Genomic DNA, 17,273 nt, shown 5'->3' on the forward strand with positions numbered 1-17,273 from the left:
AGGATCTATACTCTAGGAACTACAAAACACTCATGAAAGAAATTGAAGAAGACACAAAAGGAGGGAAAAATATTCCATGCTCATGGATCAGAAGAATAAACATTGTTAAAATGTCTACGCTAGGGCACCTGGGTGGCTCAGTTGGTTAAACGACTGCCTTCATCTCAGGTCATGATGCTGGAGTCCCAGGATCGAGTCCCGCATTGGGCTCCCGGCTTGGTGGGGAGTCTGCTTCTCCCTCTGACCCTCCCCCCTCTCATGCTCTATCTCATTCTCTCTCTCAAATAAATAAAATCTTTAAAAAAAAAAAATGTCTATGCTACCCAGAGCAATCTATACCTTCAATGCCATCCCGATCAAAATTCCAATGACATTTTGCAAGTGCTGAAACAAACAATCCTAAAATTTGTATGGAATCAGAAAAGACCCGAATCGCCAAGGAGATGTCGAAAAAGAAAAACAAAGGTGGGGGCATCACCTTGCCCGATTTCAAGCTATATTACAAAGCAGTGATCACCAAGACAGCATGGTACTGGCACAAAAACAGACATACAGACCAATGGAAGAGAATAGAGAACCCAGATATGGACCCTCAACTCTATGGTCAAATAATCTTTGACAAAGCAGGAAAAAACATGCAATGGAAAAAAGACAGTCTCTTCAATAAATGGTGCTGGGAAAATTGGACAGCCACATGCAGAAGAATGAAACTCGACCATTCTCTAACACCATTCACAAAGATAAACTCAAAGTGGATGAAAGACCTCAATGTGAGACAGGAATCCATCCAAATCCTAGAGGAGAACATAGGCAGTAACCTCTTTGACATCAGCCACAGCAACTTCTTTCAAGATACATCTCCAAAAGCTAGTGAAACAAAGCAAAAATGAACTTTTGGGACTTCATCAAGATAAAAAGCTTCTGCACAGCCAAGGAAACAGTCAACAAAACAAAGAGGCAACCCACAGAATGGGAGAAGATATTTGCAAATGACACTACAGATAAAGGGCTGGTATCCAAAATCTATAAAGAACTTCTCAAACTCAACACCCAAAAAACAAATAATCAAGTCAAAAAGTGGGCAGAAGAGATGAACAGACACTTCTCTGAGGAAGACATACAAATGGCTAACAGACACATGAAAAAATGTTCATCATCATTAGCCATCAGAGAAATCCAAATCAAAACCACACTGAGATACCACCTTACACCAGTTAGAATGGCCAAAATGGACAGGAAAGAAACAACAAATGTTGGAGAGGTTGTGGAGAAAGGGGAACCCTCTTACACTGTTGGTGGGAATGCAAGTTGGTACAGCCACTTTGGAAAACAGTGTGGAGGTGCCTCAAAAAATTAAAAATAGAGCTACCCTATGACCCAGCAATTGCACTCCTGGGTATTTAGCCCAAAGACACAGATGTAGTGAAAAGAAGGGCCATATGCACCCCAATGTTCATAGCAGCAATGTCCGCAATAGCCAAACTGTGGAAAGAGCCGAGATGCCCTTCAACAGATGAATGGAGAAAGATGTGGTCCATATATACAATGGAATATTACTTAGCCATCAGAAGAGATGAATACCCAACTTTTACATCAACATGGATGGGACTGGAGGAGATTATGCTAAGTGAAATAAGTCAAGCAGAGAAAGTCAATTATCATATGGTTTCACTTATTTGTGGAACATAAGGAATAGCATGGAGGACATAAGGAGAAGGAAGGGAAAAATGGGCGGGGGGAATTGGAGGGAGAGATGAACCATGAGAGACTATGGACCTGAGAAACAAACAGGGTTTTAGAGGGGAGGGGGAGGGGGGATTGGTTAGCCTGGTGATGAGTATTAAGGAGGGCATGTACTGCATGGAGCACTGGGTGTTATACGAAAACAATGGATCGTGGATCACTACATCAAAAACTAATGATGTATGGTAACTAACATAACATAATAAAATTAAAAAAAAAAAAAGAAAGACTTGTACTACCTAACTTCAAAATATATTATAAATCCAATGGGAAAAGGAAATCTTTTCAACAAATGAAGCTTAAACAATGGGTATTCATATGGGGGAAAAAAAAGAACTTTGACCTACTTCACACCGCTCATAAAAATTAATTTAAGATAGACCATAAACCTGAACATATAACATAAAAGCATAAAAGAGGAGAGTATTTTTTTTAACTTGGGTGTAAGCAAAGGTTTCTGAGGCCACAGAAACAATAACCACAACAGAAAATTTTGATGAATTAGATTTCATCAAGATAAAATACTGTTTCATCAAATGAAGTCATTACAAAAATTAATGGGCAATCCACAGATTGGAAGAAATATCTATAGAACATGTATTTGCTACAGGACTAATATTACCCAGCATATATAAGAACTCCTAACAGGTCGGGCGCCTGGGTGGCTCAGTTGGTTAAGCGAATGCCTTTGGCTCAGGTCATGATCCTGGAGTCCCGGGATGGAGTCCCACATCGGGCTCCCTGCTCAGCAGGGGGTCTGCTTCTTCCTCTGCCCTCTTCCCTCTCGTGCTCTCTGTCTCTCATTCTCTCTCTCTCAAATAAATAAATAAAATCTTTAAAAAAAAAAAAGAAAAAAGAACTCCTAACAAGTCAAAAATGACAAGGCAAAACTACAACAGGCAAAATAAAATGGGCAAATGCCTTGAATAGATGCTTCATAAAGAAAAATACACAAAGACCAGTAAATACATGAAAAGATGCTCAACAACACAGTCATCAGGGAAATGCAAATTTTTTTTTTTAAAGATTTTATTTATTTATTTGAGAGAGAGAATGAGAGAGAGCAGGGTCAGAGGGAGAAGCAGACTCCCCGCAGAGCAGGGAGCCCGATGCGGGACTCGATCCCGGGACTCCAGGATCATGACCCGAGCTGAAGGCAGTCGCTTAACCAACTGAGCCACCCAGGCGCCCAGGGAAATGCAGATTAAAACCACAAGATACCACTACACACCCACCAGAATATCTAAAATTAGTGTTGGTGAGGGTGTGGCACTCTCATATATTGTTGGTGTTAGTGTAAGTTAGTGCAACCAATTTGGAAAACTGGCAATTTCTTAAAAAGTAAACAAATATCTATCCCAAGGCCTAGTGATTCTACTCCTAGGTATTATCCAGGAGAAATAAAAACGTATGTTAACAAAAAGACTTATACAAGAATATTCATCGCAGTTTCATTTCTAATAAACCAAAACTAGAAACCACTCAGATATTCATGAATAATAAAATGGATAAACAGATTTGGTATATTCATACAACAGAATATTGCTCTGCAGTAAAAAAAAAATTATTGATACACACAACACAGATCTATCTCAAAAACATACTGAGAGAAGCCTTATACAAGCGTACACATCGTGGGGTGCCTGGGTGGCTCAGTCGTTAAGCGTCTGCCTTTGGCTCAGATCATGATCCCAGGGTCCTGGGATCGAGCCCCACATCAGGCTCCCCGCTCGGCGGGAAGCCTGCTTCTCCCTCTCCCACTCCCCCTGTTTGTGTTCTCTCTTTCGCTGTCTCTCTCTGTCAAATAAATAAAATCTTAAAAAAAAAAAAAAGAGTCCACATCGTATGATTCCAATTATATGAAGATCTAGAACAGGATAAACTAGTTAAGGTGAAACAATTCAACAGCAGTCGACTCTGGTGGGATGTGGGAGCTACCAACTGGGGAAGGGCACAGGGAACTTTCCGCAGTAATGGCAGTATTCTGTATTGAGTGGGTAAGCTACAGACTACAGGCCAAAGCTGGTGCACCATCTATTTTTGTGAATAAAGTTGTACTGGAACACAGCCGTGTCCATTTTTTTTCATATTGCCTATGGCCATTTTCATGTAATAGTAAAATTGAGTGGCTGCAAGAGACTATATAGCCTACAAAGCCTAAAATAGTTACTACCTAGACCTTTACAGAAAATGTTTGCCAACACCTCATCTGTATTTCGATAATGGCTTGGGTAACACAAGTGTAAGCATCTGTCAATTCTCACTGAACTATAATCTATGCATTTTACTGCGTATAAATTTAAACTAAAAAAAAATACTGAGTTCTAGCCAATGATATGAATGCTGAAGTATTTTATGAAATATACTGATGTTAACAACTTTAGTTTTGAGATGTGCCAGAAAAATGAGATGGATTGATAAATGAATAAAGGGATGGATATGTGATTGAGCAAATAAAGCAAAAGTTAACTGTAGATTCTAGTTGGTAGGTATATGGGTGTTTACAATTTTTCAACTTTTCCATATCTCTGAAATTTTTCTTAATAAATATTGGGGAAATTTTTTTTTTAATTAGGTAAGGAAAGTATCCAACACATGCCCACAGAAATGAATATTCCAACCCAAAATACTTTGTAAAGAACTTTATTCTAAAGAAATAAATCCCAGAATAGCATGCTTTGTCCGAAGAAACTTCAACTGCAAAGATCTTTATTAATCCTTCATCATCCCTGTTAGGAGTCAATTTGCACACACTGGAATTCATTATAATTTATGCCCTTGATGAAGAGAGAATTTTATAAAACACACAGTAATGAGATAAAAGCTTTTGGAAAAGTAATATACCACCACTAGAAAACTCTTATAGTACAGCATACCTCTTATCAAAGCATTTTATTAGCCAAACTCAAATCAATTCAGAGTCTTTAGAGTTATCTAAAGCGAATAAAAGAGAGGGAAAAAAAGAATAAACTGGATTGTCAATTCCTTCCTATAATTAATTCAATCAATCCCAAGTTAACTAAATCTCAATGAAGTTATCATGCCCTTTTTCTCCAATTCTGGCAGGCAGGATGCTATCTTACAAAGAGGCTGGATAGTGTAATGATTGAGGGCACAGCCTCTGCAGCCATGTAGTCTGGGTTCAAATCCTGACCCTCCTGTAACCTGTCTGAACCTCAGTTTCCTTACCTGTAAAATAGGGGTAATGATAGCTACTATTCATACAGTTGTTATGAGGATAGTACATGTAAAACCAGTAAGACAGTATTTGGCACCTAGGAATCACTTAGTAGTGTTCATTATTATCATCTCATAAAGGCAAATGCTTTATTATTAATGTAGAATAAGACAATCACAGGCTCCTAACATTTTACCACTAACAGCAATACTGGCCTCCTTGCTGTTCTTCAAACAGGCCAGACACTCTCCTTCCTCGGGGACTTTGCGCTGGTTATTCCCTCTGCCTGAAATGTGCACTGTGGGCTGCCTCACCTTCTTCAAATGTTTGCTTGAATGTCACCTTTTCAATGAGGCCTACCCTGATCACCACCTTATTTGAAATTATAACCCACTTTCCTCCTTACCCTGCTCCACATTTCCCCCAATCTCCTGGGACTATACTATAAATTTACTTTCTATTAAGGTTATTGATAGTCTCCCCCCATTTAGAAACAAAAGTCAATGACAGAAGGGACTTTCATGTTTTATTCACTGATATAAATATTTTTTTGTTATCAAAAACCATCATCTGGTTTAACCCCTCCAACTTTACAGATGAGGAAACTCCAAAGAGACCTGAGTCAAGGCCACACACTGAATAAGGAAAAGACCCCGAAATAGGGACTATGACTCCCTGTCCAATGCTATTTCTACCTAGCTCACTATCTCCCTGACCCTTGAACATTATAGAAAAATCACAATCGTCTAGATTTTTCCCCAGAAGGATTTACCTTCGGAATTTTTTGGCTTTGCAAATGCTGTTGCGTCTGTGACATAGAAATGCTCTGGAAGACAGTGGAAGCCTGTACCAGAATACTAAGTGTTGACGACAGATGAACAGAAGAAGACGGCTGATTTGAAAGAGCTATCTCAGAGCTTTGATAGAGGGTCTGCTGTTGTCATTGTTTCTGCTGACCCAAAAACAAGTGTGAGCCAGGATGGCTGCCACTATGGCTGGACAGACTGCTGCTGAATGCATGTTGGCCGGTCCTGCGCTAGGGTTTTCTTCAGGAGAAAAGTTAGACTGCTGTCTAATGCCTGAAGCACTTGAGGCTGCTCTAAAGGCTGTGTTACATATTGTTGTTCCATTGCCACTGGTTGCAACGGTTCCTGCAAAGGAGGTATAATCTGTACTGTGTTTATAATGGCCTTTGACATACCTGGTAATGGCTGAACCTGGTTAGGTGCCTATGAAGGAGGTAACCGCTGCTAGAAAGCAGCATGGTGGCTACCCAAAGACCGCTGCTGATTTATGGGACCTTCTTGAATAGACAACTGATGGCTTTTCTGTGCTTGTCTATAAGATGAATAAGTCGTCCATCTGCTGATGCTGAATGAAAGCTGAATGAGAAACCTGGCTTGGTGTTAGATGTGACTGCAAAAGCTGTGTAGAAAAGTGTGGGGGCTGGATCCGGGTCTGTGAGGAAGCCTACTGAATGAAGGACATTTGCGCAGGGTGTTGAAGCTGCCCTTCCACGGCCCTCTGAGATGTAATGCTAATTGACTGGGCTTCTAGCTGCTGGTGTCTAAAATGGACATCTGCTTGTGATGGAGCTGCTGAGTGCCGGACATAAATAAAGGCTCCATAAAATGTGTCTGTGTTTCTAAGGGTGATGTTAAAAATGGCTTTTGCTCCAACTTTGAAGAATTGCTACCTTAGGGTGGTGTTAAATAGGCTTGTTGGTCAGAAGTCTGTGCTATAAAGGTGGTACTGGGTGTAACTTCTGATCCGCAGAGTCTGTAATATGTACGTGCTTGCTATCAGGAGAGCTTACTGTATATACTTACTGGGTCATGAAGGTTGCCTGTTCAGTTGTCTGGATGGTGTAAACAGTTTGTGCTAAATAATGGGCATGCTCAAGAGGTAGTACCTGGTAAGCAAACTGTTCTATAGATTGCACAGAGTATGCTCCTTGGATCTTATATGCTGGCTGGTCTGGAAAAGGTGATGAAACCCGAGGCTGTACTGGAAAAGCAGGTTGCCCTTGGCCTGGGGCCAAATAAGAGGGCTGTACCACAGGTGGGACTGGAGAAGAAGTCTGCATAGAATGGGTTGACTATGATCCTGGTGGTTGCACAGTGTAAAGAGAATACTGTGGGGCTGGCAGTGAATAAACAGGCTGTGCTGGAGCCTGGATTGGGTAAATTAGCTGTGATGGGTAAGAAGCTTGTTCCTGGGGGCAACGGCAGCTGCCCAGGAGCCTTCAGTGGGAAGGATGGCAGTTCTGCCGGTGGTCCTGGATAAGCATGTTCAACAGAATAAGATGGCTATTCCAGGGACTCAATCACACTTTCAATACCACCCCTTGGCTGCTGCTCACTTGCATGAGCTTCAGACACTCGTAGAATACAATCCTGCTGAAACTTTTTGTAGTGATGCCATAATCTTAAGGTTGTAAAATTAATGGCTGCTGCTGCATAGAGGCTTGGAAACAAGGTTTCTTCAAATGCACAGTCTGGCTTTGTGGCGCTAAAGAACCTAGAGCTATCGATTCCTGATGCAGGACTGGATATGGGTGGGGTACTGAATGTATCTTTTGTGGAGGCTGATTGGCCCCCGAATGCCCCCCAGTGGAATTAGAAGGGAACTGAGCTGTACCAGCAACATTCTGTGCACTGCTCAGGTAATGGGCAGAATGACTTGACAAAGCTTGAGGACAATAAACCAGTAAGAAACTAGAAGTCTGATTAGCATCTGGTGATATGGTCAACGCCTGCTTTCCATTTCTAGGGCCAGGCTCAAGTTGAAGACCAACTGTTAGATGCTCGGAAGTCATTTGTGAGGCAGGCAATGTCTGAGGAGAAACTGCAGAAAGACTGGTTGTGGAACTCCAGTAACTGGCAAGTCTAAAGTCATAGATTAGGCTGAAGTTTGTCCATCTGCTCCAAGGTCAGCTGCAGTTCCTGGTTCTTGGTGCAAAGAAAATTCAAATTGTAAATGCATATACCATGCCAATTTTAATGGGCCTGTCCCAGACAGAATGACAGATAAAATAATGCTATGTTCTAAAAATTTTAGCAAGTTATTAAAAAGGTGCGGGGTATAGTTTTAGTACTACAAAAATCCTTAATACCATGAATAAATGATAATTGAATACATTAAGGGATTGAGACCAGTCCCAGTAATATACTGCTCATGGCTTCTCATTTATTTCACATGCCACATAACTCATTCAAACCCTGGCAGAGATTCAGAGTAACTGAATCTAACACTTTCACACACCAGACACTGGAAGTTCCAAGAAAAAGCTCAAAAGAATTTCAATATCATAGCTAAAATGAACACAGAAGCTCTCTAAAGAGGAGAGCAGAGAGTTGGCTGAATAAATATAGGTTGGCTGCAGTAATTCCTAGAACTTGAACTACCACATTCATAAGAAGACACCAACGGTCAAAGTGCTTGCTTATGGCTTCTATATGTGCTGAAAAAGTCTAAAAAACAGCATGTGAGGGGCGCCTGGGTGGCTCAGTTGGTTAAGCAACTGCCTTCGGCTCAGGTCATGATCCTGGAGTCCCAGGATTGAGTCCCGCATCGGGCTCCCTGCTCAGCAGGGAGTCTGCTTCTCCCTCTGACCCTCCCCACCTCATGCTCTCTCTCCCTATCTCATTCCCAAAGAAATAAGGCACACACAGGGGAGGGTGAGGTTGAGAAAAGAAAATGCAGTGATGGCAAAGAAAAGCTGAACCATGTGTCCAGGCCTCATAACCTTGGGAACCAGAATATAGTCTTAATATATGAGCTCTCATAAAGACTGTTTATTCCTTCCTTGTCAGAAATGAATAATGCTGACCTTGAGAGTCAAAAAGACAAAAACATTTATCTCTCCTATAGAAATAAACATGAATCAAAAAAAGCCAAGATCCAACAGAATCAGTATCCAAAATATATAAAGAATTTATATAATTCAACACCAAAACGCACAAATAATCCTATTTAAAAATGGGCAGAAGACACGAACAGACATTTCTCCAAAGAAGACATCCAGATGGCCAACAGACACATGAAAAGATGATCAACATCACTCATCATTAGGGAAAAGCAAATCAAAACCACAATGAGCTATCACCTCACACCTGTCAGAATGGCTAAAACCCAAACCACAAGAAACAAGTATTGGCGAGCACATGGAGAAAAAGGAACCCGCTTGGGAATCCCCCGGTGGGGACGCAAACTGGTGCAGCCACTTCCATTACTGGGTACTCCCCCCAAAGAATACAAAAACACTAATTCAAAAAGATATATGCACCCTGATGTTTATAGCAACACTAATTACAACAGCCAAATTATGGAAGTAACCCAAGTGTCCATTGATAGACGAATGGATAAAGATGTGGGGTGTGGGAATGTGTGTGTGTGTGTGCGTGTGTGTATATATATGTGTGTGTGTGCATATATATATATATAGTGTGTGTATATATATATAGTATTGTGTATACATATATAATGGAATATTATTTGGCCATAAAAAAGAATGAAATTGTGCCATTTGCAACAACATGGAGGGATCTAGAGGGTATAATACTAGGTGAAATAAGTCAGTCAAAGAAAGACATATACCATATGATTTCACTCATATGTGGAATTTAAGAAACAAAACAAAGAAAAAAAGAGACAAAACAAAAAACCAGACTCTTAACTATAGAGAACAAACCAATGGTTACCAGAAAGGGGGGGGGGGGATGGGTGAAATAGTTGACTGGGGTTAAGAGTACACTTATCATGATGAACACTGAGTAATGTATAGTATTGTTGAATCACTACACCTTCACTACACCTGAAACCTATTAGAACACTATATGTTAACTACACTGGAATTTAAATTTTTCAAAAAGCCAAGAATTTTTTTAAAAAGCCAAAAGGTTTTTTATTAACCTTTTTTTATTATGTTCAGTTAGCCACTGTATAGTACCTCATTAGTTTTTGATGTTGTGTTCAAGGATTCATTAGTTGCATATAACACCCAGTGCTCATCACAACACGTGCCCTCCTCAATACCCATCACCAAGCTACCCCATCCCCCCACACCCCCTCCCCTCCAGCAACCCTGTTTGTTTCCCGGAGTCCATAGTCTCTCATGGTTCCTCTCCCTCTCTGATTTCTCCCCCTTTAGTTTTCCCTCCCTTCCCCTATGGTCTTCTGTGCCAATCCTTATGTTCCACATATGAGTGAAACCATATGATAATTGTCTTTTTCTGCTTGACTTATTCCACTTAGTATGATCCGTTCCAGTTCCATGCATGTCGATACAAATGGTGGGTATTCATCCTTTCTTTTTTTTTTTAAAGATTTTATTTATTTATTTGAGAGAGAGAGAATGAGAGACAGAGAGCAGGAGAGGGAAGAGGGTCAGAGGGAGAAGCAGACTCCCCGCTGAGCAGGGAGCCTGATGCGGGACTCGATCCCAGGACTCCAGGATCATGACCTGAGCCGAAGGCAGTCGCTTAACCAACTGAGCCACCCAGGCGCCCGGGTATTCATCCTTTCTGATGGAAAGGCTGAGTAATATGGACCACATCTTCTTTATCCATTCATCTGTTGAAGGGCATCTCAGCTCCTTCCACAGTTTGGCTATTGTGGACATTGCTGCTATGAACATTGGGGTGCAGGTGCCCCTTCTTTTCCCTACATCTGTATCTTTGGGGTAAATACCTAGTAGTACAATTGCTGAGTCATAGGGTAGCTCTATTTTTAACATCTTGAGGAACCTCCATAAATTTAGATGAAAGTGCTAAAAACTGTAAGTCTATAAAATATTATTTCTAATTAACTATGAAAGAAATCCCTCCAGGGGTGCCTGGGTGGCTCAGTCACTTAAGCGTCTGCCTTCGGTTCAGGTCATGATCCCAGGGTCCTGGGATTGAGACCCGCATTGGGCTCCCTGCTCATGGGGAAGTCTGCCTCTCCCTCTCCCTCTGCCCCGCCCACCCCCCCCCCAAGCTCGTGTGCACTCTCTCTCTCTCTCTCAAATAAATAAATAAAATCTGGGGAAAAAAAGAAAGAAATCCCTCCACATTCACACTGGGCTAGAAAAATCTAATACAAAGAACAAATCATCATCACCAAGAGCAAGAGATCTGAGTCCTAAATAAATTTGTTTATCCATCTATGGAGTTCTCACTTTCTTTTCCAATTATACAAGCAGTGTCTCAAGATTCTAGTTTCACAATGTTAGGCACATCCTCAAGAACATCTCTGGTGAAGGAAAGCATAAACAACTTTTGGCTTTCAGTGTGTTTTATACAAACTATAATGAATTTATGAAAGAGAGCCTTTGCCTGTCAGAAAATCTAGGCAGTGTTCAATATGTTTAACTGAATACAGAGCCTCTAAAATATATCTTACCTTTATCTGTGAGAGTTTCTGGACAGTTAATGGGGAAACCTGGGGTTGTGAGACAACCGGAGGTCCAAGGACATGTACGGGCAAAACAGTGGACTGACCTTGAACCAAAGGCAAAATGTGGGGCTGAGTCAGCTTTGGCTGCTGTTGCAACTGTTAAATAAGAAAAAAATATATTAAAGATAAACTCTCCCATTTACAGTAAATATATATGTATTATATATTTAAAATTGTAACAGTTCACCTCACCCCTGAAATCTGCTGGTAATGTCCTACTAGCTGCTGGGATGGATAAATCATCCCTGGAACATTTATTTCAGCCTGTGGGATGTTGGAAACCACTTGAGAGCCCATCATCTGGTCTGAGGAATAGGCTATACTGGGCTGACTTGAAGTATCTGAGTGTATAGCAGATCCAACTCCTGCCTCGGACAAATTGTCACCTACGACAAAGAAAATAAGCAACAGGTAGAAGGAAAATCTTGAAACACAAGGTCCAAATGGCATAGAAAATAAGTGTTTTCTATGGTTTTTTTTTATTCTGACAACCTGAGACAACTTGAAATAAAACATGTACATTACACAGTTAACCAAAAAACATTATGTAAACTTCCCATGCTGAAACTGTGGTACAACTAAAATTGTCTTAGTAGAGCAAACCTAAAAACAAAGAATCACATAAAAATCAACTCCTTTTGCTGGCCATTATCATTTATACTGAAAAATACTCATAAGTCACAGGAACTGGCAATACCAGTTACTTCCAGAACTGGGTAAAGTCAAAAGAGATGACGACTAAAATAAGGAAGACTAAGTGAAAGGATTGTGAGAAGCAGTTAAATATTTAGATCACTGTGCCTCACCCTCCATTCCACACCTTTGGGTGATTGCTTCTCCCCTACCCAACTAATCTCATTTACTAATTTCAGTAAAATCTAAGTGTCATATTCTCATTCTCCTAGAACCTGGCTAGAAAATAATACTGTCTTTATAGAACAATTAGTTATTACTATGAAAATACTCTGTCCTTCTAGAGAAGAGAATGCATTACAGCAGAAAAATTAGAGGAACTATGATAATTTTATACTTGAGCCTAAAATACAAAGGATCTTAAAATCTAGAAAATTCCTTCTTGAAGAACACATTTTCCCTTTAATTCCAAATTTTCTTTATTAAAGGATTTACATTGGACCTTTAAGAATAGTAAAAAGATTATAATCCTTACTCAATTAGCACCTTGGACAGGTCACATAACAAAAGTTTCTTAATTTTAAAATAAGGAAACTAGCCGGCTTGTCTATTTCAGGGATTTTGTAAAAGGACTGATGAAATGATAGATAACAGAATGCTTTGAAAAACACAAAAGTAGGGGCGCCTGGGTGGCTCAGTCATTAAGCATCTGCCTTCGGCTCAGGTCATGATCCCGGGGGTCCTGGGATCGAGCCCCGCATCGGGCTCCCTGCTCAGCGGGAAGCCTGCTTCTCCCTCTCCCACTCCCCCTGCTTGTGTTCCCTCTCTCACTGTGTCTCTCTCTGTCAAATAAATAAATAAAATCTTAAAAAAAAAGAAAAACACAAAAGTACTATTTTGAGATAAGGGAATACAATTACACATTTGTTTGCTTTTATAAATTTTAACTGTTACCTGTAACAGAGGAGCAGTGCTGCTGTGGTTTTCTTTGTAGAAGCTGTTGTCGAACATGTTGATCAACTTCAGTTTCTTCACATTCAGCCCCAGTGTGCTGAGCAGGAGCAGGGGGCAAAGCTGTATTCTGGGGCTGAGGGAGTACATTCCCTGCAGACTTGCACTGGGATTCCCTGCGTTCTTCCAAACAGCCAGCTGGCTTCTTCTCCCTCGTCTTCTTTATCAGGGTGACCCGGTCTCTAATGGACTTAGCAACAGCTTTGGAATCACTTTCATGAAAGAATCCTGACTTGACCTACAAACAAAACATAAGCAAACTACATCTTTAACATTTACGATTTTAACTTTTCACTAGCAGAGTTATTTTGTGCCCCCAAAATCCAAATGCTATTAAATAACAGTTAATTTGTTTACATGTTCCTTCTTTTTTTTCAATTCAATATAACTGACAGTTTCAGGTGTACATCATAGTGATTCAATATTTTGGATGTACATCTATGTTCTTTCTTAATCGACATACATAAATTCAGAGCCTTTAATCAGCATAAGAAAAACAATACCATTACCAAACATTGTTAAAATAATTCTGGCTTTAAACAAAAACAAATAACTTGATGTTTCAGTACATGCAGTCTTATTACAGATCATTTGTGACTGTCATTAAGGTTTGTGAAAGATTAAAAAGGTTTCCTTATTCAACAACATTAAGTGCCTACAATGTGCCCAGTACTGGACTCCAGAGACATATAAGTTACTGTGTCGGTCCTTTGTCCTGTATGAGCACACAATCTGGTGGTAAGATGGTACAAATTTAACTTAAAATAAGGTAGAAATGAGCTGCTGCAAAAGCCCTAAAGGAAAAAGTAGAGACAGCGTCACAGAGAAAGGTAAACTCTGACTTGAATTAAAACAAAAAAAGGAACTTGCTGGCTATTAAGGGAGGTGTGGACGAAGTTTAGAGATCCACACTCTAGGCAAAGGGAAATATGCTCACAGCAAAGTACTACATCTTACCAGGCATTAGAAGAGTGAGAGAAGAGAAGTTAAGGGCTTGCTGTCTGAGAAGAGCAGGGCTGAGTAGCAGAGAAGATGACTTGAGGAGGTGTCATGGCATATCATTCTCAGTCCTACAATCTGTTTTTTAAAGCATGTCTTGGGGGTCTGCAGACTCAGGGAAATTTCGTGGTAGTTGAAAGATGATTAAAATGTTAGATGGAATCCATATATTTAATTTCACTCCCTCCCGAAGCTCCAAAAAAACCCCACACTAAATGGATTTTTAAGCTGTAAACCCAGAAGGATAGGGAGAATAAGAGAAAGACAACAGCAACAACATTTTGGACACTCCGGAATGTGGAAAACAGATTAAGTAATAAGTGACCTAGCAGTCCTGAAAAAGGTGAACTAGGGAAAGCTGAGAAGCATTATCACTTATACTGAAAAATACTCATAAGGCACAGAAACTGGCAATACCAGTTACTTCCAGAACTGGGTGAAGTCAAAAGAGATGACTAAAATAAGGAAAATTAAGTGAAAGGGTTGTGAGAAGCAGTTAAATGTTTAGATCCCTGTGCCCCACCTTCCATTCCACACCTTTCTCCCCTTACCCAAGAAGCCTGGAGTTTTGTTCTCTGGAGAGGGTAAAAGAGAGGATCTCTGGACTATGGAACACCAGGCACAGTCGAGGGTAAGGCTACCATGTGGAAAACAAGATTAAATGAGCATATGTATGCTGAATGCCATATGCAGAAACCTTTAGCCCTTTTCCCCACTTGACTACCAAAATACCAGTAACCAGACCCTAACCCTTCAGGAAGGACTTCAAAAGATGATTCTCTGGGGAATCTGACCAATCCAAGAAGACAGACCTACAAATATTGATGCCAGAGATTCCCTAATTAAAGATACCACCCAGATACCCTATGGTACAGGTTAAAGTTAACAAGTCTGACACAAGCAAACACATCATCCAATAGGCTGTAAGTCCCTGTGGTCAGCAAAATTATGGCCCCTCAAAGATGTCCCATCCTAATCCTCAAACTTGTGAATATAATGAGATATCACTCTCATTATTTTGCTATGAACAGCTGACCTTAAGATAGGGAAATTATCTGGGTGAGCCTTTTACCAGCTGGTAACTCTAGGATTCAACATGACATTGCTGACTTTGAAGATGGAGTGGGGATACATGAAAGGACTGAAAAGCAGCCTCTAGGAATAGAAAGTGACCACCAGCTAATAGCCACCAAGGAAACAGGGGCCTCAGTCTTACAACCATAAGGAATTGAATTCTGCCAACAACTCGAAAGCAGTCCCCACCCCACCCCCACTCCCCTCACCCTCCCCACCAAGAGCTTCCACATAAAAGCCCAGGCCTTGATTTCAGCCTGTGAGATCTGAAGCAGAGAATCCAGTGAAGCCCACTAGGATTTTTTATCTCCAGAACTGAGATAATAAATGGGTGTTGCTTTAAGCCACTAAATTTGTGGTAATTTATTACACAGCAACAGAAAAAAATATAGTCTCCTATAACCTATTAATTATGAGCAACTAGCCAAGAATTATCAGAAATATCAGAAAAGCCTCTAACAAGAAGACAGAGCACAAAACCAACAAAAGCAAAACAGCAATTTGAAGAAAAGAGACTATACAGAGAGAAAAAATGTTAAAAACACTCTCTTTACTTACGTTACAGAGAGGTACGATAATATTGCCTCCACAAAACAAAGAACAAGACGTTTACTCTAAGGAAGGAACAGACCAAAAAATAAAAAGGAATGCTTAAAATTAAAAACATGATAGCAGAAATGAAAAACTCAACTGGAAGGGTTAGAAGGTAAAGTTGGTAATATCTGCCAGAAAGGAGAATAAAAAGACAAAAAGATGGAAACTAGAAAAGTTAAGAACATTGGAGAATTAGTCCAAGAGGTCCAACATCCAAATGATAACAGTTCCAGAAATAAAACAATGGGGAAGAAATCATCAATAAAATACTTCAAGATATTTCCCAGAAACTAAAGGATATGAGTTGACAGATTGGAAGGGTCCACTGAGAATCCAACACGGTGGATGAAAATAGACCCAAATCAAGACACATCACTGTGAAATTTTAGAATACTAAAGAAGAAATAGAAACTACTACAAGCTTCCAGAGAGCAAAAAATGGATCACATGCAAAAGATTCAGAAAATAGAACAACTTTGTACTTCTCAATATCAATACTGAAAGCTAGAAAAGCATGGAACAATGAGTCTAAATTAAAAAAAAAAAAAAACTGCAACCTAAAATGCCTTAGCCAGCCAAGCAATCAATTAAATATGAATATAGAATAAAAATATTTTCATACATGCAAGTCTCGAAGAATTTACCTCTCATACCCTTTCTTTAAGAAGCAGGCAGAGGAAGTGTGTCACTAAAACAAGAGGGTAAGCCAAGGAAGAGAAAGACATGGGATTTAGGATACATGAAACCCAACAGAAGAGAGGAAGAGAAGTCTAGAAAGATAGTAAAGAGAAATATCAGGATAATAGTTGTGCACCAGATGTCCAAGACAATCATTCCAGCTTAGAACAGTATGACTATAAAAATAGACATGTTAAAGGCTATCATCTCCAAGATCCCCAATGTCAATGTTCCATCCTTCTTTTTAACCTGAGGACAAAATGCCCAGGCTAGCCTGGCTCAGACTCTCTGTACTTGGCTAATTTGACTATGTGCTGCCAAAGCTCCTACACACCTTTCCTCCAAGCGCTGCAGCAGCCTGAGTCAGGTGTGGACACACATTCAAACCCACAGAAGTTATCTGCTGTCATCTGCTCTGTAAGGAGGGGGATCATGGGGTGATTAGAAGTAGAGAAGTCAGAGGGGCCCACTCCCCATCCAACCATATTGTTATCAGACAACTAATTTCTGGTCCACACAATGGTCTGCTGGTGACCTGACTGGTGAGCCACATGTGTACTTCCCTGAACTCACTCATGACCTCACCTGCTGACATCCCCAAAAGTGGTTCTTATAAACACTTAGAGAAGCTGAAGCCAGATTTTGACTGAGAGACTGTTCAGCTTATGCACTCTTGAGCATCTTCACCTAATAATAACTTCAGTAACCAGCTAGATGTGCACCGGTCACTCACATTTTTAAAACAAAACAATATATTACTTAGATAAACTATAACAAAAAGCAAAGAAATGAGTAACACAAAAGTCAGGGTAGATATTACCTGTGGTGATTAGGGAAGGGAATACAACTGGGAGGGGCATACAGGTGGCTTCTAAGGTACTGGTTATGTTCTATTTCTTAACAAGAGTAGTGTTTTATTATTCTT

General features: G+C 40.2%; 1 protein-coding gene across 1 annotated transcript in view; it reads right to left on the reverse strand.

Moving 5' to 3' along the window:
* The window catches only part of WNK3 (WNK lysine deficient protein kinase 3), a 157,045-nt gene that overhangs the window by 104,386 nt on the left and 35,386 nt on the right, over positions 1 to 17,273 (reverse strand). The window contains exons 7-9 of the mRNA XM_034989098.1: positions 12,947 to 13,241; positions 11,552 to 11,745; positions 11,306 to 11,455 (exon numbers count right to left, since the gene is read on the reverse strand). Of these exons, the coding sequence (XP_034844989.1) occupies positions 11,306 to 11,455; positions 11,552 to 11,745; positions 12,947 to 13,241 (639 nt within the window). The remainder of the gene's footprint in view (positions 1 to 11,305; positions 11,456 to 11,551; positions 11,746 to 12,946; positions 13,242 to 17,273) is intronic.

Source organism: Mirounga leonina, unplaced genomic scaffold (assembly GCF_011800145.1).
Source record: "Mirounga leonina isolate KUSES-001 unplaced genomic scaffold, KU_Mleo_1.0 Mir_101529, whole genome shotgun sequence".
Classification (NCBI taxonomy): domain Eukaryota; kingdom Metazoa; phylum Chordata; class Mammalia; order Carnivora; family Phocidae; genus Mirounga; species Mirounga leonina.